Source organism: Bos indicus, chromosome 18 (assembly GCF_029378745.1).
Source record: "Bos indicus isolate NIAB-ARS_2022 breed Sahiwal x Tharparkar chromosome 18, NIAB-ARS_B.indTharparkar_mat_pri_1.0, whole genome shotgun sequence".
NCBI classification, from domain to species: Eukaryota; Metazoa; Chordata; class Mammalia; order Artiodactyla; family Bovidae; genus Bos; species Bos indicus.
The window spans coordinates 47,955,085-47,981,884 of record NC_091777.1 but is presented as its reverse complement, the minus strand read 5'-3'; the positions used below and the strand labels follow the sequence as shown (position 1 = coordinate 47,981,884).

The following is a 26,800-nucleotide window of genomic DNA, read 5'->3' as shown; positions in this document are numbered from 1 at the left end:
TGTCACAGTTCTTGAGGCTGGAAAATTCAAGATGAAGGTGCTGGTAGATTCCATGTCTGGTGAGGGTCTACTTTCTGTTTCATAGGTGGATATCTTTTCACTGTGTGCTAACATGGCAGAAGGAGCAAGTGAGCTCTTTGGGCTCTTTTATAAGGGCACTACTCCCATTTGTGAGGGCTCTGCTTTTATGACATAATTGTCCTCTGAATGCCCCACCTCCAAATACCTTTACATTTGTCATTAGGGTTTGACACGTGGATTTGTATTTGTGGGGGTGGGGAGACACAAACATTCAGACCATAGCAGAACTTGTATGTAGAGTACATGAAACACTCTGATAGTTCAACAATAAAAAGAACGCCATTGTTAGGGACTGAGTATGCCTATGTTGAAATCCTAACCCACAACTGGAAGGTGCAGCCTTTGGGAGGTAATCATTTCATAGTGTATAAATATACCAAGTGGGCTTCTCTGGTGGCTCAGAGGGTAAAGCGTCTGCCTGCAATGCGGGAGACCCAGGTTCGATTCCTGGGTCGGGAAGATCCCCTGAAGAAGGAAATAGCAACCCACTCCAGTACCCTTGCCTGGAAAATCCCATGGACGGAGAAGCCTGGTAGGCTACAGTCCATGGGGTCATAAAGAGTTCAACACGACTGAGTGACTTTAGTTTCTTTTCTTTTTCTCTCTAAATATACCAAAACATTACATTGTACATTTTAAATATATATAATTGTTTCAGTCATACCTCAGTAAAGCTGGGGGAAAAAAGAATGATGGGGAAAAAATTGTGTAGTAAGTAGGCTATAAAACTCTCAGCATAAAAATACAGTCATGCTCAAAACACTGATCCCTAGAGGAAAAGTCACCAGATTAACAGTGATTGCATTTGGAAGTCGATTGTATACAAACTTCTTTCTGAAGAAAATGGTGACTATGGGTTGAATGAATGGTGAATATGGCGTGTCTGAGGTACAGTGAAGAAATAACTGACAAAAGCAAACATTAAATGTTTTTTTTATTATGAAATAGTTTAAATATACAGAAAGATACAGAGAATAAAACCCCACAACCAGCTTTATTATTTTAGAAGAATTGGTATTTTTTCAACAAATGATTTCTCATTTTTCTCCCTCTCCAGAGGTCATCACAATTTGATGATTATTTCCATAAATGTTATTACAGTATTTTCATATGGTATTCAGCCATGAAAAAATACATAATTTTGATTTGCATGTTTTCAAACTTTATATAAATAAGTAGAACCATATCATACAAAATACCCCCTAGTTCAATTTCAGTATTGTTTCTCAGATGTATCCATGTTGACAGAAATATCTCTAGTTCCTTCATTTAAAGTCTAACATTTAAACCCCAATAATTTTTTTGATTCCCTAAAACTTTTCATTTCTACAAACACTGAAATGGGTCTTCATGTACATCTCCCTGAACCCAAGAGGCTCTGTAGAGGTTTAAGTTGAATTTCTGGGTCAAAGAGTATCCATATCTTCAACTTTACTAGATATTGACAAATTCTTTTTAAAAAACTACAGTAAGTCCCCTACACAGGAATGAGTTCTGTTCCAAGAGAATGTTTGTAAGTCCAATTTTTCCAAGTCCAACTGTTAGCCTGGGTACCCAACTGACACAATTGGCTATATAGAACTCTACTGAAATAGCTTTCCCTGGAGAAGGGAATGAATGGCAACCCACTCCAGTATTCTTGCCTCGAGAATTCTGTGGACTATTCACACAAATAATACATAAAAAGCAAAAAATAAAGAACACATTTTTAATCTTATAGTACAGTACCTTGAAAAGTACAGTAGTACAGTAAAACAGCTGGCATACAGGGCCTGGCATCAAGGGAACAGGCAAGACTTACTGACTGAAGGAGGGAAATAGGATATGGTAGAACTGAAGGATTGTCAGCAATAGAAGATATCAGCTACATCACTGCCTGCTTTTACGCTTGCTTCTGGACATCCTGGACTTGAAACAAAGATACTGTACTACTGTGCTCTATACTGTGAAGTACACAAAAGCACAGCTACTTGTAGAGGATGGACGCGTGTCACGAGGTACGCCAGACATGAAAACTAACTTACATGACTGGACATGTAAATGCACATACACATCTTTGAAAGCTTGCAACTTGAAGGTTTGTATGTAGCAGACTTACTGTATTTTCAACTGCATTGTATGATTATTTCTATTGCTCCACACCTTTCCAGTAATTAGTACTGTGATGCTTTTGAAATAGTTCATTGTGATTTTGTTTCCCTCACTGCCATGATGTATAACTGTCAATTCTTTTACTACTCCCAAATCCATCCTTTCTCTACTGGTATTTAAACCATCTTTATCATATGCAAATTTTCTACAAGTAGATTTGGTTCAATAATTTTATTGCTGTTCTTTAGAAATCACACTTCATAGACTAATTTTAAGATTTTATGTGAAATTAAAGGGCAAAAAGGCCTATTGAGGAATTTTGTTGGAATTGCAGTGAATTTGTTAATCAGAAATAATGGATAACTTTATTATCTTGAGTCTCTTCAGCCTAGGCTACATAATACCCTTTGATTTATTTTATTCTTCTTCAGTTTTCTGGACCTAGAAAATCTATTAACTCCTTGAGGATCTGGTCTTTGTATCGATCATGTTGTCTCCTCCTGTCTAAATCAGTGTGTGGCAAACAGCAGCTACTCAATATTCACTGAATGAATGAAACTGTATATATGTGTGTGTGTGTGTGTGGTTTGTAATTTTCTTCTCAATCCCCTTTTGATTTCAGTTTTATAATCACCTGATAAAAATTTATAAACTTTGTTTTTCTGTAGTATCAAACAGTTTAGATGAAATCACCTAGATTAACCCATACTGTTACTTGGGACTGATGTCTTTTTATGCTGCAGTATGAATTCTTGAGGTTTTAGAGTTAACTGCAATACTCTCTGTGCTTGATCTAAATAGAAGTTCTGTATTTTTCTCATTTTCTTTAATTACTTTATCTAATTCTTTCTCTTTAGAAACCTAAACCCAGCTGTGTTATATAGTTCTACTTCTATTACTTGCCTATAGTAAAAACACTCCTACATACATTCTAAAGTTTTTAGGTTGTCCCAGTTGTGACCTGCTGCTTTCCATGGATGTTCTTCTTTGTCTACTAAGGAATCTTGTTTTAGCTGTAAGGATTAAATGAGTTAATATATGTTATGTAGAATAGTGCCTGGTGCATAGTAGGCACTCAATACATGTTAGCTATTATTATTTAATTGAAGATCTGCTATATTTGATGCACTAGGTGAAGTACTTTGCATGCAAATTTCTTACTTAATATGCACCAATCTACAATAGACACTATTTCATTTAATATTCACATTTCTACACTACAGTGTCCTTTATTATCCCTATTTTAAGAATTAAAGAAAACCCTGAGTTTCAGACAAGTCAAGCAAATTACTCAAATTCACACAATGCCAGAATAGTAGGAGAGCTATGATTTTCCAGAATCTAAGCTCTTAGTCCTGGTAAGTGCTAGATCTAGTGCCTAGATCTGAGAGAGAAACAAATAAAATAAGGCTGAAATGTATAAGAACTAGATAATGAAGTTCCTCATAGACAGTTTTAAAGACTGTAGATGTTAAAGAACAACAGCAAGGCAGTGATGTATTATTATACTTGAAAATGTTCATTTTGGGTGCATGGTGGGAAATGAATTTAAGGGGACCAAAAATTGATACAGGAAGACCTGTTAGAAAGCTATAGAGTGATCCTCATGATTGGTCAACAGAAACTAATATAATTCTATAGCTGAAACTACCATTTAGTAATCACTTTTGAAAATCCAGATGCACATTAGAAATAGCTTGGATGCTAATTAGATTAGAATTAGCTTGGATGCTAATACACAAATGCCCAGGTATTACTTTTCCCCCCAAAACTCCAGATGTGATTCTAATGAGCAGCCATGTTTAAAAACAACTGGACTGTATGATGATCTTTTACTTTTATCTAGTTTCACTTTTTCTATTTCATATTCAGTTCTCCCATTTCATTTACTTGGTTTTCCAATCTCTGTCTCATTTTTTGTTGTTCTCAAGCCTTTATCAAGTGTAGTAGAAAAGCTTTTGTATACATACATACATATATAATATTATATGTGTTTTTAAAATATGAATTTTTGCTTAGCGAAAAAATTTATGACATTTTGGCTCCACTTGTTTGACTAAGTATGAATAGAATGCTAGATTTCTAATTTATATTCACTCAAAACTTTGATATAGTCCCACTTATTCTGGCATCTAGTATTACTGGTAAAAGTCTAGAAAGCTTATTATTTTAGTGATTAAAAAAAATTTTTTTTGAATGATGCTTGAAACTTCAATTCCGAGAATATAAAGAAATACTATGTTGTTAAAAAAACAAACAAGAAATTAACACGTGATACAGTAACTATAGACTTGGTTCAAATTTCACAAAATTTTATGCTAGAGTCCATTATTAGTCTTCATATCTTACTCAAGATTCCACACTGTATTTAGTTGCATTGGGCATGAAACAAATTCTGATAAATTCTCTTTTCATTTTTATTGTTACAAATATTTTCTAATTTTCCTTGTTATGGTTTCTTAGATATACCCATCATTTAAAAGTGGACATTTAATTTCCAAATACATGGGTTTTTAAAGTATCCTTGATATTAATTTCTAATTTTGATATTAATTTCTCATTTACATGCTTTCTTCTGTGCACTCACCCTCTGTGCTTTTCCAGTCTTTTAACTTCATTGAAGCTTTTGATGGCTAAGTCAAAGATCTCTCTTGGTAAATGTCACATTGCACTTGAAAATATGTAGGTTATTTTCAAATATCTTTTCATACTGATTCCTAACATAATTCCACAGTGATAAAAGAGAACAGACTCTTTATGATTTAAATACTTTTAGACCATGAAACATTTGCACCTCATTTTACATCCCTGGATATGTTACAGAGTCTCTTGGTTTATAGTCTATGGGAACTTCAATAGAACTTATATCCTACTGTTGTGTGAAAATTATATAAATCTTAATTATGTTGAATTGGTTCATAAATAGTTCTTTTCTATTCTATATCCTTCTACTTTTCTGCCTATTCACTCTATTAATTTTTGAGAGTTTGATATTGAAACTCCAACTAAAAGTCTTAATTTATCTACTTAAAAAAATAATTGTAATATATAGTGGAACTATATAACTTTGTTTTGTATTTTCCAAGTCTCCTTTAAATGTGTTGTCATACTTTGATAATTAAAAAATTTTTTTAAAAAGAGAGCTATAGAGTGATCCATGTGAGGTGAATCTTAAACTGGGATGGCAATATTAGAGAAAAGAGTATAAATTCCAAAAGTATTTATGAAATAGTCTAAAGGACTTGGTGACTGACTGGATTGGGTGGTGAGAGTGACTCCCCAAGATGGATTCTCTGATGATGAGCAAGGTGGGCATGCTGCCTGAAAGTTTTCTTGCATTCCTTACATTCATAGGGTCTCTCTCCAGTATGAATTCTCTGGTGTTGGGCAAGGGATCCACAGTAACTAAAAGCCTTTCCACAAACATTACATTCATAAGGCTTCTCTCCAGTATGAACTCTCTGATGTTGAGTAAGGGATGAATCATTGCTAAAAGCCTTCCCACATTTAATACATTCATAGGGTTTCTCTCCAGTATGAACTCTCTGATGTTGAGCAAGGTAGGCAATCTGGCTGAATGCTTTCCTACATTGCTGACATTTGTAAGGTTTTTCTCCAGTATGAATTCTCTGATGTTGAGCAAGGTGTGAATTCTGGCTGAAAGCCTTCCCACATTCCTTACATTCATAGGGTCTCTCTCCAGTATGTATTCTTTGATGTACAGTAAGGTATGCACGAAGGCTAAATGCTTTCCCGCAGACATTACATTCATAAGGTTTCTCACCAGTATGAACTCTCTGGTGTTGAGCAATAGATGATCTATTGCTAAATGCTTTCCCACATTCAATACATTCATAGGGTTTCTCTCCAGTATGGACTCTCTGATGTTGAGCAAGGTAAGCAAACTGGCTGAAGGCTTTCCTACACACCTTGCATTCATAAGGTTTTTCTCCAGTATGAACTCTCAGGTGTTGAACAAGGTGTGCATTCTGACTGAAGGCTTTCCTACATTCCTTACACTCATAAGGTTTTTCTCCAGTATGAATCCTCTGATGTTGAACAAGATTTGATCTCTGGCTGAATGCTTTCCCACATTCTACACATTTATAGGGTTTCTCTCCAGTATGAATTCTTTGATGAAGAGTAAGGGATGAGCTCTGGCTGAAGACTTTTTCACAGTCATTACATTTCAGAAGTTTCTTCTCTGTATAAATACTCTTAGGCTTAATGGCAATTAATTTTTTTTTTAAGCTTTTATGTGTGTTATGTTTATGTACTTTCTCCTCTTTGGGGATTATCTGTTGTGTATGAAGTAGTGTGTTGGGATGGAAACTTCTCCAAGTTTTGTTATATTCTTGTCCTCTTTCATTAACAGGGGCTTCTTCATGAGTGATTGTCTCTTCCTTGAAACATGCTTTCTGATTCATTGGTTGTCCTTCAAGATGGCCCTCACATTTCCATTCTTCTTTCAAACTGGAGTACTCAAGGCCATGGCTTGTAAGTTTTTCTATTACCTTCTGAGATGATTGTGGTTCATAAATGTCCTGCTTTGGGGTTAATTCTTCAGTCTCACACATAGATTCCCAGTCTGAAAAATAAGAATAATAAAAAAATACTCCTCTATTAAGTACCAGAAGGTACATTTATTAAAGTGCATCTATAAAGTGTGTGAATTTAACGGCACATAAGAACACTGGTTTTTGTAGTTCTGAAGAGTACAAAAACAATAACTGAAAATAAGTCATGGAGTACCTGGAGGAAAAGAGTGGAGAAGACTCCTGAAAGTCCCTTGGACTGCAAGGAGGTCAAACCAGTCAGTCCTAAAGGAAATCAACCCTGAATATTCATTGGAAAACTAATACCGAAGCTCCAATACTTTGGCCATCTGATGTGAGAGCTGACTCACTGGAAAAGACCCTGATACTGGGAAAGATTGAGGGCATGAGGAGAAGGGGGCAACAGAGGATGAGATGGTTGGATGGCATCACTGACTCAACGGACATGAGTTTGAGCAAATTCCAGGAGACGATGATGGACAGGGAGGTCTGACGAGCTGTTGTCCATGGTGTCACAAAGAGTTGGACACGACCGAGTGGCTGAACCACAACAACAAACTCGAGGAGGAATGATTAGAATTATAAGGAAATCAATACAGTAAATCATAGGTCAATAAGGATTTGTGTAGGTGGTTGGACCTGGTTATAATTTTATGCATGTATGAATAATACAGGAACTGAAATAATCTCCACTCTTATGGTTACTTCTTTCAAGAACATTCATTGAACCTTGTGCCAGGTACTGTTCTATATGCTTTCAGTTTCATTTCAAAAAGAAATGAAGATCCTTACCTTCATGGATCTTACACTCTTAGGGAGACCAGAAATAAATGCTAAATAAGTAAATTTTGTTGTATATTAGAAGGTACTAAGTGCTATGGAAAAAGAAAAGCAGGGTAAGAGAGATCAGGAGTGATGGTGAAGTCAAAGGAGGGAATCATAAATAAGTTAACACTGAAGCAAAGAATTGAAGGAAGTGAAAAAGTTAGTCACTTAGATATTCAGACAAAGAACATTCTGGACAGAAGAAACAGCCTAAAAGCAAAGGCATGTTTGGTTTGTCTGAGGAATAACAAGAAGGTTAATGTGGCTAGAGAGGGGTGAGATGAAGTCAGAGGTAAAGGATAATTAAGATTATTTAAGCTTTATAGGCTTCCTAAGGAACTTGGCTTTTACTCTGAGTGAGATGGAGAGCCACTGAAGTGGTATGAGTGGTATGAGTGGTAAGAGCCAATGAAGTGGTATGAGTACAGAAGTGACATCTAGTTACAGTTTAGTGAAATTACTGGAAGGTGGAGAGCAAGAAGAGAAGAAAAGGGACCTACTATTGTAGCAATCAATGTGAAAAATAATAATTATTTAGACCAGAGAGATATCAATGAAGATATAAAGAGGTAGTCAGATTCTATTTAATTTTTTCTCTTGGAAAGGCCAAGAAGATAGCCTTACAGATTGGATATAGAATGTAACAGAAAGAGATAAGATGAACATGCCTTCCAAGTTTATGGTTTGAACAATGGAAAGATGGAACAGCTGTCAACATTGGCCAGTGAACCCTCCCACACTGTTGACAGAGAACAAACTAGTAAGGAGAGGGACACAGGGGGATGCAAGATAGGGGCAGGGGATTTAGAGGTACCAACTGCAATGCATAAAATAAGCTACAAGAATATACTGTACAGGGCAGAGAATATAGAGAGTATTTTATAATTACTGTAAATGAAGTATAATTTATAAAACTTTTGAATCACTATGTTGTATATCTTAAACTAATGTAATACACTAAATCATCAACTATGAGTGCATGCTCAGTTGCTAAGTTGTGTCCAACTTTTTGCGACTCCGTGAACTGTAGCCTGCTAGACTCCTGTGTCCATGGGATTTCCCAGGCAAGAATACTGGAGTGGGTTGCCATTTCCTTTTCCAGGGGATCTTCCCAACCCAGGGATCAATACTGTATCTCTTGCACTGGCAGGCAGGTTCTTTATCCTGGAACCATCAGGAAAGCCCACACTAAATCAACTGTACCTCGAAATAAAAAGAAGTCTGGATTCGAGATTTTTAAATTGGAAGTTGTCAGCATATAGATGGTATTTCACAAGTCTGTATTATCAAGAGAATGAGTATATATAGAAGAGAAAGGAGCAAAGGAATAAACCCCAGAGCACTCCAACATAAAGATATTCAGGAAAAGAGGAGAAACCAAAAGATATTAAGAAGGGCAAATGTAAGCAAGAAAAAATCAGAGGTGAGAACATTAATACCACATGATATTAAAGGTTATAATAGAAATCAACTTGTTCAATGATTTATACCAAAAAAGAATAAAATACACTTTCACAATAACATACACAGTTTGGAATATATTATTAAGAAATGACACAAAGGGAATTCTCTGGCTGTCCAGGGATTAGGACTCCATGCTTTCACTGTGGAGGGTCAGGTTCAATCCCTGGTCAGGGAACTACAATCTTGGAAACCAAACACAGCAGATAAAAAGATGAAAGAAATGTCATGAACATAATTAATAAAACAATGGCTAATAACAGTAATCATTAATAAGAATTATCTTTCTTTATATATAAAGTATACATTGGTACTTGCAAAACACCACATAGATAAAGGCACATAATAGAACATAGAAGCTATGTGGGAAAGTACTATACTATTTATACTTCTTTTTTTCAAATAAGAATATTATCTTGCAATTTTAGAATCAATTTAAAAAAGCAATAGAAGAAAGCATAAGGAAAAAAACTTTACAGTTCTAATAAGGGACCACCCCCTAAAAACTGAATAAATGGAGAAGATGCACAACCTTGCTTTTTATATGAGGAACCAACATGGTAAAGCCACAAAGTCTCATCAAATTTACCTATTATGTTCATTCAATTACAGTCAAAGCCTACTGTGATTTCTTAAAAGAACTATGCAATAAAGAATGTGGCAGGCCTTTGTCCCTGTTTCCCAAGAGGTAACCTCTAAGTCATCTGAACTCCTGGAAGGAGGTCTTTGGTTATTCATGGTGAGCCTCTTGGACTACACCTGATATTAACACTAATAAGGTGACTCATGATGACTCCTTAGGTAGTTTTTGCTAAGGAGATGACTCAGGCTGGAGGCAAACCATGTTGGAAAGACCAACCATATGATCAGAGGGTTGGAGCTTTGAGCCACCATATCAGTCTGACTTTTGGGAAAGGAAGAAAGGCTTGGAGATTAAGTCACATTGGGTAATGATTCACTCAGTCATGTCTACATACTGAAACAAAACAAAACTTAACCTCCTCCTGCCGCCCCTCCTCCCCAAAAACACTAAAAACTCTGGACACTGAAGCTCAAGAGAGCTTCCCTGGCTGGTAATATTCTTTTGAATACTGAGATGCCTGATGGGCCCTTACGACAACTGAAACCTTACATCTGCAACTTTCCTGGCCTTCCACGTTTGGGGCCTCTCCTTTTGGCTAATTCTCATCTGCAGTCTTTGTTACAGTAAAAGCGTAATCATAATAATATGCTTGAGTTCTGTGAGTCATTCTAGTGAATTATCAAACCTGAGGGTGACTGTAGGCATTCTCAAATGTGCAGCCAGCTGGTCAGAAATAAGGATGGCCCCAAGGATGCCCCAACTTGCAGCTGGTGTCTGAAATAAGTACAACCTTGTAGAATGCTGTCCTCTCAGATTTTACAGTTTGGCAAACTCTTTGCAAGAATTTTTTTCTTTTTTTGAAGAAATTCCCTGGTGGTCCAGAGGTTAGCACTCAACACTTTCACTGCCATGGGTCTGGGTTCAATCCCTGGTCAGGGAACTAAGATCCTGTGAGCCAAACTGTATGGCCAAAACAAAAATATTGTGACTTAAAAAAAAATTTATTTTTAATTCTAAAGTTCACCAAAAAATATACATGAATCTAGGATAGACTATATGTTAGCCCATAAAACAATCTTAATAAATTTTCAAAGAGTGAAATCATACTAAGTATCTTTTTTAATCATAATGGACTGAAGCTATAAATCAATAGCAACATAAAAACTGGAAAATCCACAAATACATGGAAATTAAACAGCACACATTTACACAATCAATGGGTCAAAGAAGAAATCACAGAGGAATTTAAAAATATCTTACAATAAATGAAAATAAAAGTGCAACATACCAAAATTTATGGGATGCATCAGAAATTGTTATAGCTGTGAAGGTTTACATCACAAAAGAAGAAAAATATCAAATAAATATTAACTAGAAAAAGAGCAAACTAAACCAAATGTAGAAGAAAGAAGAAAAAATAATAAAGATTCAAGCAGAGATAAACCAAACAGAAAATTTTAAAAGCAATAGAAAGAATCAATTAAACCAAGAGTTTGTTTTTCAGTAAGATCAACAAAACTGATGAAACTTTAGACTGAAAGAGCAATTCAACTGAAGTCAGAAATGACTCCAGTCAGAGCAATTAGGCAAGAAAAGCAAATAAAAAGCACTGAAATTAGAAAAGGGGAAATAAAATCATTTCTGTTTGTAGACAACAATGATCTTACACATAGACATTCTTAACACTCCACAAAAGAAAAACAAACACTTGTTACAACAAACTCAGGACAGAGTCAGAATACAAAGTCAACATACACCAATCAATTGCATTTCTATACATTAACAATGAACAATCTGAAAAGAAAATTAAGGAAACAACTCCATTTACCACAGCAACAGAAAGAATAAAATACTTCAGAATTAATCAAGGTGAAAGACTTATACAATGAAAACTATAAAACATTGGTGAAAGAAATTAAAAGATAATTGTAAATAAATGGAGACATCCTGTGTTCATGGATTAGAAGTTAATACTGTTAAGATGTCCACACTACCCAAAGCTATCTACAGATTCAATGCAATATCTATCAAAATCCCAGTGACTTCTCCAGAAATAGAAAAATCAATCCTAAAATTCATATGTAATCTTAATGGACTCTGAATAGTCAAAAGAATCTTGAAAAGGAAGAAGGTAGTTGGAGGTGTCACACTTCCTGATTTCAAAACATATTACAAAGCTACAGTACACAAAACACTGTGATATGACATAAAGATATATGTGTGTGTGTGTGTGTGTGTGTGTGTGTGCGCACGCGCACATGTGTGTATAGCAAATAGAGAGCTCAGAAATAAATCCTTATATATATTGCCAAATGATTTTTGATGAGTGTGCCAAGACCTTTCCATGGGGAAAAGGACAGGCTTTTCAATAAATGATGCTAGAAAAATTAAATATCCACGTGTAAAACAAAGAAGTTGTTACACCACACATAAAAATTAACCCAAAATGGATAAAAGACTTAACCTAAAACTTAAAACTAAAATACTCTTAGAAGGAAACATAGGGAAAAATCTTCATGACATTATATTTAGCAATGATTTATTGGTTATGATACGAAAAGCATAGGTAATAAAAGAACAAAGTAGACAAATTGAACTTCATGAAAATTAAAGACTTACTGTGCATAAAGGACACAATCAACAGAGTGAAAGGCAACCCACAGAGATTATGGGAAAAAATATTTGCCAATTATGTATCTGAAAAGAGGTTAATATTCAGAATACATAAAGAACTGCTAAAACTCAACAATTACACAATTAGATTATTAGACTGGACAAAAAAATGTTTAGTTATATACTGTTCACAAAAGAAACACATAGAAAGTAAGAGAGTAAAGGAGTGAAGAAAACTACACTAAAGAAAGTTACAAAAGAAGGCCTTTATAAAGTTCTATCAAGCTAAATAGTTAAGGGAAGAATCATCACTAAAGAGTAATAATAATAGAATTCACCAAAAGATAATCTTTCTGGGATTACCAGAAAGATAATCCCCAAAACATATTATAAAACACTTTCATAATACTGCTCAAGGGGATTTTTTAAAAAAATCAATAGACTCAGAAGAATTGACCAGCACAGTTATTGAGCTTAATCCAATGAACATATATCAAATGCTGTACTACACAAGCAGCAGACATTTTCCAGAACACACAGTTTATCAAAATTTACTCCCTAGGCATAAAATAGGCCTCAAAGTACTTCAAAGCATACTTATTAAACAGACCGTATCCTCCACCTGTAATGTAGTTAAAACAAAAACTTAAATTTGGAATTTAAAGCTTCCAAACAATTCATGGTCAAGAAAAAAAAAATCAGTGGAAATTAGAAAATGCTAAGATATACATGATAACAAAAAGACTACATATTAAAACATGTGGACTCTATTCCTAACATAGTCTTAAATGCTTAGAAAAGAGAAAGCCTCTAAAACACTGAATTATCTAAGTTTAAAAGCTAAAAAAAAAAAAAACAACCCTGGTAGTATAGTGGATTTGAATCTGCCTGCCAATACAGAGGACATGGGTTTGATCCCTGGTCTGGAAAGATTCCACATGCCTCGGAGCAACTAAGCCTATGTGCCACAACTACTGAGCCAGTGCTTTAGAGACTGTGAGCTGCAATTACCGAGCCCACACACCACAACTACTGAAGCCAGTGTGGTCTAAGGCCCAAAAGCCTGAACACTGAGCCCACATACTCCGACTACTGAGCCTGCGTGCCTGCAGCCTGTGCTCTGCAACAAGAAGCCACCACAACAAGGAGCCTATAGGCACAAAAATGAAGAGTAGCCCCCACTCACCCCAGTTAGAAAAAGGCTGCACGCAGCAACAAAGGCCAAGCACAACCAAAAATAAAATAAACAAAATTTCTATAAGTATTTTAAAAGAGAGAAAATAGCATAAAAATGTAGGAGGAATAAAATAGAGGAGAACTACCTAACAAAAATTTAAAGATAAATTAGAGACAATCAGTGAGGTAAAAAATGTCTGAAAACATTAATAAGTTGAAAGATTTGTTTCTCTCTTTTTAGAAGGAAAAACAGGTCATGATTACATATACTGCTGCTGCTGCTGCTGAATCGCTTCAGTCATGTCCAACTCTGTGCAACCCCATAGACGGCACTGGAATGGGTTGCCATTTCCTTCTCCAAGGCATGAAAGTGAAAAGTGAAAGTGAAGTCACTCAGTCGTGTCCGACTCAGTGACCCCATGGACTGCAGCCCACCAGGCTCCTCCATCCGTGGGATTTTCCAGGCAAAAGTACTGGAGTGGGGTGCCATTGCCTTCTCTGATGATTACATATACTACCAACTTTAGATAAGAGAAAATAATAACTTTAATAAATTTGAAAACTTACATGAGAAGTATAAATCTTTAGAAAAATACCATAACTCCACAACTATAGGAGAAATAAAAAATAGATTCTTATAATAGTAATTGAATTATTAAATTCTTTTCATACATAAAAAATTCCAGGCCAAGATGAACAAAGTTCTACCAGACATCCAAAAACAAACATTTTTTATATTTTACCCAAAATCTTCTAAGGAAGAAAAAGATTTTATGAGATTAGGACAACTTTGATTCTAAGATCTGACAAGGAGTACACAAAAGGAAAATTGAAGGCCAACCTCACTGACACAGATGCAAAAAACCTAAAGAAAATATTGGCACATAGCAACTAGCTATGAATGGAAAAGATAAAGATAGGTCTGTCTCAGGAATACAAGATTGGTTCAACATTAAAAACATAATTCACTACATAAAAAAGAAAACATCGTCTAATCACCTACAGATATAGAAAAACATTTATTGAAATTCAAAAGCTTTCTACAATCAAAACTCTTAACAAATGGTAATGAAAGGGTATCTACCAGAAACCTTTAAACATCAGAATTATTAGTAACAAAACATTACAGCACTTCCTAGGTGGCGCAGTGGTAAAGAACCTGCCTGCCAATGCAGGAGACGTGTGGGTTTAGTCCCTGGGTCGGGAAGATCCCCTGGAGGACGATCCCCTGGAGGACATCGTGGCAACCTACTCCAGTATTTTTGCCTGGAGAATCCCCATGGACAGAGGAGCCTCGTGGGCTTACAGTTCATAAGGTGGCAAAGAGTCAGACACGATTGAAGTGACTTAGCATATACAAAGCACTTCAATTGAGGCCAGAAATTGATAAAAATACCTGCCATCACTATTTTGATTCATACTGTATTGGTGATCTAAGGATAATAGAAAAAAGAAATTAAGGATTAAGAATTTAAAGTGAAGAAACTGCCATTATTCACAGACATACTCACCCACAGAAAAAGTAAAGGAGATCTAAAAATTACTAATAGTAGTGCAAGTTTTCCAATGTTGCTAGATATAAGGTCAAAGTATAAAAGTTAATTTTATTTCTGTGTATGAGCAACAAACTGAAAACACAGAGAACGTTTAACACAGGAACAAAATTTAAATGTCTAGAAATTAATCTAATAGAAGATGTGTATGTCCTTTATAGAGAAAATTCTAAAACACATTGAAAGAATTAAAAAAATCTAAATGAACAGAAAGATAAACTATGTTTACAAATAGAAAAAAAAAATCCAAAATCAGTATGTAGAATAAATAAAATTTAAACCAAAAGCCAATAGCTTTTTGTTGTTTTCTGGTGGAAACTAACAAGCTGACCTAAAAACTTCAGTTAGATGTCCAAAGGGCAAATTCTGAAGAACATAAAGAAGGTATAGGGACTTACTCTAACAAATATTCAGTTTTTACATTAAAAAATTTTTTTAAGATAATGTGGTACTTTCAAGAGAGAGGGGACATATGTATACCTATGGCTGATTCACACTGATATATGGCAGAAACCAACACAATACTATAAAGCAATTATCCTCCAATTAAAAATAAATAAAATGTTTTAAAAGATAGTGTGGTACTGGCGAAAGGAAACAGAATCAATGGAATGGAACAGAGGTCAAAATCAGATTAATAAATATACTATTATGTTGGCCGAAAAGTTCATTAGGGTTTTCTGTGGCATCTTACTAAAAATCCAAACGAAGATTATGGCCAACCCAATATAACCTGATATTTAAGAGGTAACATTCAGGACAATAAGCAAAGAAAGCTCACTTCTTCAGTAAATGCTAAGACACTTGGTTTTCCATAAGGAGTAGAAATTAAATACTTCAATCTCAAAAATCAATTTTTGGACTATGGCACTAAATGTAAAGAAGAATCTATAGAGGACAGTTTGAGAATACCCATATGACTTCAGAATGCAGAAAGGTTTCTTAAAATATGAAAAATCATAGGCTACACAAATCAAAACTACAATGAGATATCATCTCATACCTGTCAGAATGGTCATCATTAAAAAGACCAGAAATAACAAATGATGGTGAGAATGTGAAGGAAATGGAATCCTCCTACACTGTAGGTAGGGATGTAAATTGGTACAGCCACTGTGCAAAACAGTACAGAGGTTCCTCAGAAAACTAAATATGATCAGAAAACTACCGTATGATCTAGCAGTTCCATTCCTGGGTATATATCCAAAGAAAATGAAAACATCAATTCAAAAAGATACAGGCACCTCAGTGTTCATAGCAGCATTATTTACAACAGCCTGTTCATTAACAGATGAATGGATAAAGCTATGACATACTGGGAGTGGAAGACTTAGTGCTTTCACTGCCATGGGCTCAGGTTTGAACCCTGACTGGGGAACTAAGATCCCACAGTTGCACAGTGTGGCCAAATAAATAAATAAATAAAAGCAACAAGGATATATGGTATAGCACAGGGAGGATAACCAATATTTTATAATAACTTTAAATGAAGTATAATCTATAAAAATACTGAATCACTATGTTATATACCTGAAATATATGTATATCAACAATACCTCATAAAAATATATATCTCTCTCAAACTGAACAAAGGACTGAGCAGGCACTCAACAGAAGAGGAAATCAAATAGCCTTTTATAAATTAGATCCCAAATATTTTTTAGTAATCAAGGAAATTCAGATGACAAGTATAAGTAAATATTTCACACATGTCAAATTTGCAAAAAATTTTAAATTTGTTCATTCTCAGTCTGGAGCAATGAATACTCTCACACACAGCTATTAGAAATGTAAGTTAGTACAAGTAATCTGGAAAGTAAAATAGCATTATGCAGTAAATTCCTGGCTATATTCTCTACATGAACTCCAGCACATGTGCACCATCAGTCACACGTAATAAGGTTCATAGCAGTAACATTTATAATAACAGAAGACTGAAACAATTCAAATGCCCTTCAGTGGATAAATGATGATTTTCACAGTGGAATATATTACATTTCACCAGGAAAAAATTTCAATGAAAAATAGTGACTAAAATCAATATAGATGAATCTGAGGAATATAATTTTGAGTTGAAAAAGTCAGAATTACCAGCACAATGTATTTCCATTTTCATAAGAAAATTGAAAATATGCAAATATAAATATTTTGCTTAGGGATATATGTGGAAAAACTACAAAGAAAAGTCAAGAAATGATAAGCAAAGTTGTAGGATAATGGTTACTCTAGTGAGGGGTAGGGATGGGCCAAAAGTAGGGAGCGATACATCACTAAGAAGGAACCCTCAAAGGCCTAAAATGGCACTGATAATCTTCTATTTCTTAAGTTAAGAAGTAGGTACATTTTTTGTTATATTATTACTTAAACTACATATTTAGGCTAATATATACTTATGTGTGTGTAATTTATTTAATAATAATAATTAATAAAATTTAGCCATGTCTTCTTTGACACTACAGTTCCACATCAAAAGTTTTTCTTAGAAATCTGAACAAGAACATAAAAGTTTGAGGAGAGGTAGTCGAGATGGGGGTGGAATGAGAGGGGGAGTAGTGTTGACAGAGATATTTACAGAGACCCTAATTTTCTTCTGAATTTTAGTCTTCCATTTTACCTGAATGCATCCTATGTCTGTATGAAAATCATTCCTATACCACAAAGCTAAACTCTTAACCTCTTCTCTCTTAGATGTTTTCTAGCTTCTAACATGTGTTTTTGTTAAAGCCTATCTTCTCAATTAACCAGATTCTTCTCTCACCTCTCTCTGAGCTTCCTTTATGTCAGCTTTCTTTTTATATATGCTGTTAACAGCTATATTGTATTTCTTCTACAAGCCTATCAATTATTTGATTTTTTACATTTTTGTATAACACCTTAGCATCTTGCAAGTACTCTGTTTAAAGTACAAAGCAAAACTAATACAATTATGTAAAGTTTAAAAATAAAATAAAATTAGAAAAAAAAAATAATAAAGTACAAATTCAGTAATCTTGATTAAAAGAATGAATGAACTGACCATTAAGAGAAAAATGAGGCATTCAGAGATATATTACTACTATTATAATACTATTAGCTACCAGCTTTTGAGCTCATAATATGAGAGAGGAACTACTGAAAGCACTTTAAAAATATTATCCTAGTTTACAGATGAGAAAACAAAGGCACGGAGAGATTAAGTCAGTTGCTCGAATTTTCACTTCATGTAGGTGTCAGGGTTTGAACTTTACTTTGGTGTTACAGCTGTGCATAGAGCTCAAAAGGTCATCAGATTAAGAAAAGATTCTTTTTTTTTTCCTTTGGATGTTGAAAGCTTTATTTTGAAATTTCATGCAGACAGAAGATGGAGGGCCAGACACAGGGCTGAGGGAGGCTTGTGCACCTGAGCTTGGTAAAGGCTGGAAGAGGGGACTTCCCTTGTGGTCCAGTGGTTAAGAATCTGCATTCCAATGCAGTGGATGCAAAGATCCCATAGGCTGCCGAGCAACTAAGCACCACAACTACTGCGCCCCCAAGATCTAGGGCCCATGCTCTGAAACAAGAGAAACCTGCACACCGCAATGAGAAGCCTTTGCACTGCAACAAGAGAAGCTCTTGAGCCGAAACTAGAGAAAGCATGTGTGCTGCAACAAAGACCAAGCTCAGGCAAAATTAAAACAAAACAGAACAGAAAGGCTGGAAGATGCTTATGAAACTAGAAAAGGAAGGAGACTCAGAGAAGAGGGGGTAAAGTGGGCAAGGAGAGGCAGTTCAGAATATCAGCTTTTGGAGAACAACCTCAAAGGACTCAAGTTTCTACTAAGACCTAGAACATTTGAGAGGAACATGCCAACAACAGAGTGAAGAGGTGCTACCTTTGAGGCAAGCTGGGCTGTACCCTGCAAAGGTTTTCGCGTGCCTATTTCCTCTTCACTCACCTGAGCACAAGTCTTTTGTCATCTCTCTCTTCGCCATCCAGGGCTCCTTCCCTTGTTCCAACAATAATATCACACTTGGTTTAGAAAAGCAAAGTCCTGCGTAGATGAAAAGAAACCAAATTTGGTCATGCTGTAGATATCTGAGAACTCACATTCAATTATTTGATCATTGGGGAAGAGGGGGCTTACAGTAAGCCAGAGAAAAATTGATGAGGACATGCATACAACGGACAGGGAAGCTGAAACTTCCAACACAGATTAATAACAGAGCCATTCACTGCCAACTCACAAATATTAACCTGTTACTTTGGGACAGGCAGGAGACATTCCGCCAAACACTACAGATGCTAACCCCCAAAATCACAATGATACCCTTATGAGTAGAAGCTCAGTTTTGCAAGAAGACATTCTTACCCAGTGATACCAAGATCCTGTAGTTCTCCAACATCACATTACTGTACAGATGCCTTTGAGAAGGATTTAGGTAATCCCACTCCTCTTGGGAGAAGTCTACAGCCACATCTCTGAAGGTCACCAACTCCTGAAATGAAATGAAATAACCTTATCTCTTTCCATACTCACCTCATTCATTCTGCCCCAGGCACACAGGGCTCCCAGATATACTTTCAGATGTGGAGAATGTTCCCCCCCAGGGCTTTTGTACTTCTCAGATCATTCTGTATAAAAACAGCAATGTTCTTATCCCAGTTCCCTATTCCCCTAACCCTGCTTATTTTTCTCCATGGTACTTAATTATTCTGTTATTTATTGTCTGCTCCCCACCTCCACTAAAATATAAAGTCCAGGAGGGCAAAGTATGTTTTTGTTTTGGTCACTGCTATATCCCAGTTACAGAAAAGTATCTGACACACATGAGGCTTATTTAAATATTTGCTGAATAAACTGAATTAATGTTTTGCAAAAGTCAAGAAGCTATAAGAGGATGTAAAACGAGACCATAAAGTGCTTACTGTATCTCCCAAAATTGTATTATACCAAGCAAAACAAATCATCAATTCCATTAAAATGCAAATACTTTAATCCAGAATATTTAAAATTTTGTGTGAAGAAATGAGTCTTCCGTTCATAATAGTATTTTGGCCTATAGTGGCTAAGCAAAGTTCTTAAAAACTTGGAGTTATGCTATGATTCAGCTGATTCCAGGTTTCCATAATGTGACCATCTAATGAAAACTAATATACATTATGTGTTTGTGTGTGGGGATATATACACACATGTAAATTATTTTCTGGTTTTTTATTTTTTACAAAATTAGAAGAGGTGAATCTGTCAAACCAAGAAGATTATTTTATTGGACATTTTATTCAATTTTGTCATAGTTTAAAAAACTCTCTCTGCAAAATAAAGTTTGAGCAAACTCTGGGAGATAGTGAAGGACAGAGAAGCCTGGTGTGCTGCAGCCCGTGGGGTCACAAAGAGTTGGACACAACTTAGTGACTGAGCAAGAAAATTAAGTATTCTTAAAGTGTTTTTCAACACTCAGCAACTATTTTTCTTAATTATATGAAGTAGTTTGTGAATTTCTCCCTCTTTGACCTAGCAATAACATCCCTAATATATTGCAGAAATGTTCCTGTTTGGTTTGGTCATATACATGCTTCCAAAAATGTTTTCCTTAGCTTACATAGATATGTATAATAAACACATACATTTTTAATATATGATATACACATTCTTCACTGAGTCCTTCATTTATACAGTCAATGAAAATAATTACAGTGTCAATACAAGGAGCTTAAATTCTAACCTTCAAATATCTGACCTCTAACAAAGAACCTCTGAAAATATTTGACCTCTAACCAAATACTTGGTTTCAAACTCCATTCAAAATTATAATCAAACCCACCTGAAGAAACAGTTCCCTTGACCATTTTGCCTTACAAACACGTTGTTCTCAGCAGAGAAGACAACTTCCCCTGAGGCCTTGTCATGTATTTCTCACATCCCTTGTACTATAGCACATGAAGCTGAGGTAAGTGACCTCTTAGCTCCTTATACTTGCTTTCAGACCACTGTCCCACCCTCTTCCCTAAAATATACCTAGTTTTCCATCTCATGAAATCAGGCTGTAGCTGTGTATGATCCCTTCTTCTTTTAATTATCCAGCAGTTTCTGGTAGATACCAATTCTTTGTCATTCCTTGAACACTTTAGTATCTTGTCTTACTGTCACTTTCTCCAATGCTATTCCCATTATACATAACCTTTGGTCACTTCAATATTCATAAAAATAACCCTTCCAACAACCTGGCCTCTCAGTTTTCTGACCCCACTTTCTCCAATAAGCTTGTCCTCCACATTTCTACAGTCACTTTCTTTTTTTTTTTTTTTCTTTGAGCAGGCAGGAAACACGTAGCTCAAATGGCGATTATCAAGCAGCTGATCAGGCAGGAAACGAGCAGCCAAGCTGGCGATTATCAAGCAGCTGAGCAGGCATGAATCATGCAGCTCAGCTGGCGATTATCAACAAGATCAGCCGGCAGGAATCGCGGGGCTCACCTGGCTATTATCAAGCAGCTGAGCAGTACAGTCACTTTCATGATCATGCCCTAGACCTTGACATTATCAGTTAGTACCAACCCCACCATAATCTCAATTCTCCTACTCTCACTTTTACCACCTATATTGCAATTCCCACCCCCCCCCCCCGCCCCAGTACCCTAATTAGGATGGGCTTCCCAGTGGCGCTGGTGGTAAAGGACCCACCCACCAATGCAGGAGACATATGAGACATGGGTTCAAGCCCTGGGTTGGGAAGATCCCCTGGAGGAAGGCATGGTAATCCACTCCAGTATTCTTGCCAGGAGAATCCCATGGACAGAGGAGCCTGGTAGGCAATAGTCTATGGGTCACAAAGAGTAGGACAGGACTGAAGTGACTAGTATGCATACCCTAATTAGGATCATCCCTTGACCCCACTAGAACCTACAAATCATTAATCTTACATTTTCACTGCTCTTCATTCCCACATACCCTCACATCCTAGAACAACCATTTGTTATAATCACACCCAGGCACACACTCTCAACTTCTCTGCCCCCTTTTCACTTAACTATACTCATCTGGGCCACAGCTATCACTGAGCATACTTGGTTTCTGTACCCTGCACACATTAATTTTTTTTAGAGAAACAATTCTAACTGGTCTCATTTTAAATTCATAATCACTAACTTCAAGTGAACCACAATAATACATTTCTATCTACCTACATGATACAATTCTCTAGTCCATTCATTTCCCCTACCCTCCCAAATGACCATTTGATACTTTCTTCCCTCTCCTCACATCTTCAATCCCTCCATCCTTACTCTCAGCTAAAAATCTACCTTTGTTTCACTGAAAAAAAAAAAAAAAGCCATTTTAAGAGGATTTCCACAAATTCACACAACATCTACATTTTTACTTGCATGTGGGCCATACACTCTGTTTTTTTAATCTCTCTCTCTTTTTTTAATCTTTATTGAATTTGTTACTACTTCTGTTTTATGTGTTGGTTTTCTGGCTGCAAGGCATGTGGGATCTTAGCTCCCCAATCAGGGATGGAATCCATACCCCCTGCATTGGAAGGCAAAGTCTTAACCACTGGACTGCCAGGGAAGTTCCTGGCCCATACACTCTAACTTGATCCTATTACTGTAAATGAACAGCCCAGTTACCTAGCAAAGGTCAACCCTTCCATTTGTATCCTAGGCTTCAAATCCTCTCAGCTACTCAAGCACAGTCTTCCAGCAATTCCCTCCTCTCTCCTCTTCAATTTCCCTTTCTGCTGCATCTTTAAATCAGCCCACAGACACATACCTGTCCTTAAAAAACCTTTTTGACTATAGTTTTTCCTCCAGTTACCACCTATTTCTCTTCTTTCCTTACAGCTAAACTATGTGAAAGAGTGGTCTCTACTTTTCATTATTTCTCTCCCTGTCCTGAAGAGGAATGACATAATGTGATGTGCAACAGGAACACTGTGGCTGCTCTGTTGAAAACAGACTAAAGACAGTAAGGGTGGAAGTAGAGGGACAAGTTAAGAGAGCATAGCAACAATCCAGGTGAGGAATGATAGTTTACATCAGAATGGAAACTGGTGATAGTAAAAAGAGGTCAGGTTCTGGATATATTTTCAAGGTAGGACAAACAATTTCCTGATGGAAGACTTTTAGCTTGAACACCTTAGATGGGAAGTATGTAAGAAGTTTCTAATTGGTTTTCCTGTTTCTATCCTTGTCCCAGTTTCTTTTCAATAGCAGCCAGAGTGATCCTATTAAATGGGAATCAGATCATGCCATTCCTATGCTCCAGAACTTCCAATGGCTCATTTCACTCAGTTTGAGAAATCTGAATTTGAGGTATCCATTCTACAACCTAATGAAGATGCTGAGTGGATAGCTGGATACATGAGTCTGGATTTCTGGAGAGAGTTCTGGGCTGTATACAGTTTGGTAGTTGTTGGCATATAGATGGTATATAAAGCCGTAAGACAGGGTGCAATCAACAAAGGAATGAGTGTAGATAGAGCAGCAAAGAAGGACTAAGCCCTCTTAGTTAACAGGTACTCAGTAAAAAGTTTGTGGAATGAATGAACTTCTGGATGGAGACTAGAATGAAGAAGTTATTCTGTTTCTAGGGGAACAGCATTTTAGGCAGAGAGAACAGTAAGTGCAAGTCCATGAGTCCAGAATGTACTCAGTTCACTTGCAAAGAAGTTAGCGTGGCTGCAACTGAGTGAGTGAAATAGACAGAATGAGAAAAATTAGATGAGGTCACAGGGATAGCCAGGGACCAGATTATGTAGGGCCTTGCAGGTCAAAGCAAAGACTTCAGCATTTGTCCAGAATGAGGTGGGAATCCACTGGAGAGTTTTAAAATGTGACATGATTGGTTACCCAGAAGCTTCAGCAGAAGGAAAATTAATGTCCACCTGTTTTGAAAAAGGAGGAAAATATTTCAGGAAAAAGAAAACACCAACTCACCTGGTACATGGCTTTAAGAAGTCCAACAGCCATTCTTTACTCCCCTTGATTCTTCTCCTGGGGAATGGCAGTGTCTTTAGATGAGTGAGATGGGGAAGAGAACATGAGAAACCAGGCTTTCCTTGCAGCATACACAATCATCAGCCAAGAATTTTTCTGCTTTTCTTTCCTCTGTTGCACCCTTCCCTCCACTAGAAAGCATAATGGAGACCTAGGAATCTGCTTGCAAACAATTTAACCTGTGCCCAAATAACTTCCTAATTCATTATTTAAACAAGAAATGTTCCAGATTTTACAGTTAAAAACTCCAAGTGATGCAACCATTTGCATAGACACAGCTAATAAATAACAGCATTAAAATCAAATAAAGGTCTTTCTGACTCCACTTTCCTTCTCCTCTCCAGTAGGTAAGTGATTCTGTCTCCCCACCACTGCGCGGTTTGGGAGATCTTAGTTCCCTGACCAGGGATTGAACCCCGGCCAGGGCAGTGAGAGCACCTAGTCCTAACCACAGGATCGACCGGGAATTCCTAGGTCAGCGGGTTCTGAAACCTGGTGGCACACTGGCATCACCTGGCCGGCTTTAATAGATATTGGTGGCAGAAGAGTCTCATTCGGTCCCCCGCTCCTAAACACACACACACACACACACACACACACACACACACACACACACACACACACACTCACAGATTCTTAAAAACTACAGCGCCAACCACCATCTTGCACAGATCAGAGCAGCCATGGGTACCGGCAGTTTCACCGTCACCCTCACCAATAGCCCTTAGTCGCAAAAACTATGATGGTCTCACTCACACACTCCAGTCACAAGGAGGCCGAGGACAGAGGAACAAGAGAGGCAGAAACTATCCTTCTGCCTCAACTCAGTCTCACTCTCTGTGGCACCAACCATCGCTCACTCGCACACACATAGTCACATAGATATGATGCATACAGGCACCGCGGGTGACAGGCTCACACACCGTAAGGTAACAACCACCGTCTCACACGAAGTCACACAGAAAGCCAGGGGGCCAACGTCCGGGTGACCCACTTCCTTCCTACCTGCAGAACCGAACTGCCGGAAGACCAGCTCCCAGCCCGGAAGGCTCGCGTAACCTCCCCTCGGGCCCACCTCCTGGTCTGAACCTGATGGAACCCAGCCTCCGCGAGCCCGGAAAGAGGCGACTCGGCCTCCGGAGGACACAAAGGGGCAACGGGCCCAGTGCTCGCGGGGGCCACTGGGAAATGTAGTCCTGACCAGAAGAAGCCTTGGCGCTCTGGAGTTCAACTGCCCTGGGAGTTTGTACCACCACCTCCTCTGCCCCAGCTTTTGCCAAGCGGACCTCTCCCTGGACTTGCAGGAGGAGCCTGCACGTCTCGATCGATTCCTCTCAGCTCTGAGGCTGGGTCCACTACAGAGACTGCGTCGAGCGTCACCCTAATCTGTCGAGGTTGAAGGACCCAGGCATAAGGGATCGGTCCACCTTCCTTAGCGACGCGTCGGAGAATTACAAACCGCTTGTTAGCCTCAGGGGCCGGGGCGGGGCCGGGGGGAGCGAAGTGGGCGCGTTCTAGTGCACGCGCGTCTACACAAAATGCATGAGAAGTAAGTTCCTCTATTTGAGCTGGGGGACCTGAAGAAAGTGTGTATGGGGCAGTTGGAAATGGAATGCGCAGGTACGTTGGGCTGCATCCAGTCCCTCCTTCCCCAGGGCGTTCTTTCCCAGGGAATGGTTTGCCCTGAAGACAGGAGGGGAGAGGTCAGGATAGAGAGTGTCATCTTTTGCATATGATTCCTGAGTTTGTGATTTAGTGATAGTGGATGTGAATGTGTCCCCTCTTCCTAAAACGGCTCCTCTGTCGGGTATCTTCAAAGTTTGTTTACCCCCTACATTCAGATACAAATGTTCTCTCAAGAGGACTTAGCTGATTACACTTCTCCCCCGGACACTTCACGGCTCCTTTGTTGTTGTGTTTAGTCTCTCAGTCGTGTCCCATTCTTTGAGACCAAATGGACTGTAGCCTGCCAAGTTCTTCTGTCCATGGAATTCTCGAGGCAAGAATACTGAAGTGGGTTGCCATTCCCTGTTCCAGGGGATCTTCCCAACCCAGGGAATGAACCTAGGTCTCCTGCATTGCAGGCAGATTCGTTACAGAATTGCGGTCAGAGCCACCAGGGCTCCTTAACCTGACTCTATACCTGCTTAAAACAACAGTGTTTGTATTTTAAGGTTTTTACTTTTTTTTTGCCCTGCTAGGTCTTTGCTGCGGCAAGGGCTCAGCAGCTGCAGTGCAGGGGCCCCAGTGCCCCACGGATGTGGGATCCCAGTTCCCCTCAGTTCAGTTCAGTTCAGTTGCTCAGTTGTGTCCTACTCTTTTCGACTCCATGGACTGCAGCAAGGCAGGCCTCCCTGTCCATCACCAACTCCCTGAGCCTACTCAAACTCATGTCTATTGTGTTGGTGATGCCATCCAACTATCTCATCTTCTGTCGTCCCCTTCTCCTCCCACCTTCAATCTTTCCCAGCATCAGGGCCTTTACCAATGAGTCGGTTTTTCCCATCAGGTGGCCAAAGTATTGGAGTTTCACCTTCAGCATCAGTCCTTCCAGTGAATATTCAGGACTGATCTCCTTTAAGATGGACTGGTTGGATCTCCTTGCAATCCAAGGGACTCCCAAGAGTCTTCTCCAGCACCACAGTTCAAAAGCATCAATTCTTTGGCGCTCAGCTTTCTTTACAGTACAACTCTCACATCCATACATGACTACTGGAAAAACCATAGCTTTGACTAGACGGACCTTTGTTGGTAAAGTAATGTCTCTGCTTTTTAATATGGTGTCTAGGTTGGTCAGAGTTTCTTCCAAGGAGCAAGCGTCTTTTAATTTCATGGCTACAGTCACCATCTGCAGTGATTTTGGAGCCCAGAAAAATAAAGTCTGTCGTTGTTTCCATTGTTTC

General features: G+C 37.7%; 1 protein-coding gene across 5 annotated transcripts; it reads right to left on the bottom strand.

Annotated features, from left to right (window-relative positions):
• Positions 1-997: 997 nt before the first annotated feature.
• On the bottom strand, positions 998-25,337 carry ZNF570 (zinc finger protein 570). 5 transcript variants are annotated; one of them, XM_019979084.2, is made up of 5 exons: positions 24,903-25,059; positions 23,838-23,911; positions 19,268-19,394; positions 18,854-18,949; positions 998-6,760 (listed from the first exon to the last, which is right to left on the bottom strand). In XM_019979084.2, the coding sequence occupies exons 2-5, from the start codon at positions 23,868-23,870 to the stop codon at positions 5,406-5,408; spliced, it is 1,611 nt and encodes a 536-aa protein (XP_019834643.2). In that variant the 5' UTR covers positions 23,871-23,911; positions 24,903-25,059; the 3' UTR covers positions 998-5,405. The 5 variants fall into 5 exon arrangements, with proteins under 5 accessions (XP_019834643.2, XP_070628183.1, XP_070628181.1 ...); XM_070772082.1 differs by having other exon boundaries at positions 23,838-23,894; positions 24,903-25,037; XM_070772080.1 differs by having other exon boundaries at positions 24,821-25,036.
• Between the last annotated feature and the right edge of the window lie 1,463 nt (positions 25,338-26,800).

Excerpts from the sequence above, each read along its gene's own strand:
- ZNF570 (XM_019979084.2), bottom strand. The coding sequence starts at position 23,870 with ATGGCTGTTGGACTTCTTAAAGCCATGTACCAG. Across the intron at positions 19,395-23,837 it reads TTCTTAAAGCCATGTACCAG|GAGTTGGTGACCTTCAGAGA; the intron begins GTGAGTTGGTGT and ends ATTTCATTTCAG. Across the intron at positions 18,950-19,267 it reads CAGGATCTTGGTATCACTGG|GACTTTGCTTTTCTAAACCA; the intron begins GTAAGAATGTCT and ends TCATCTACGCAG.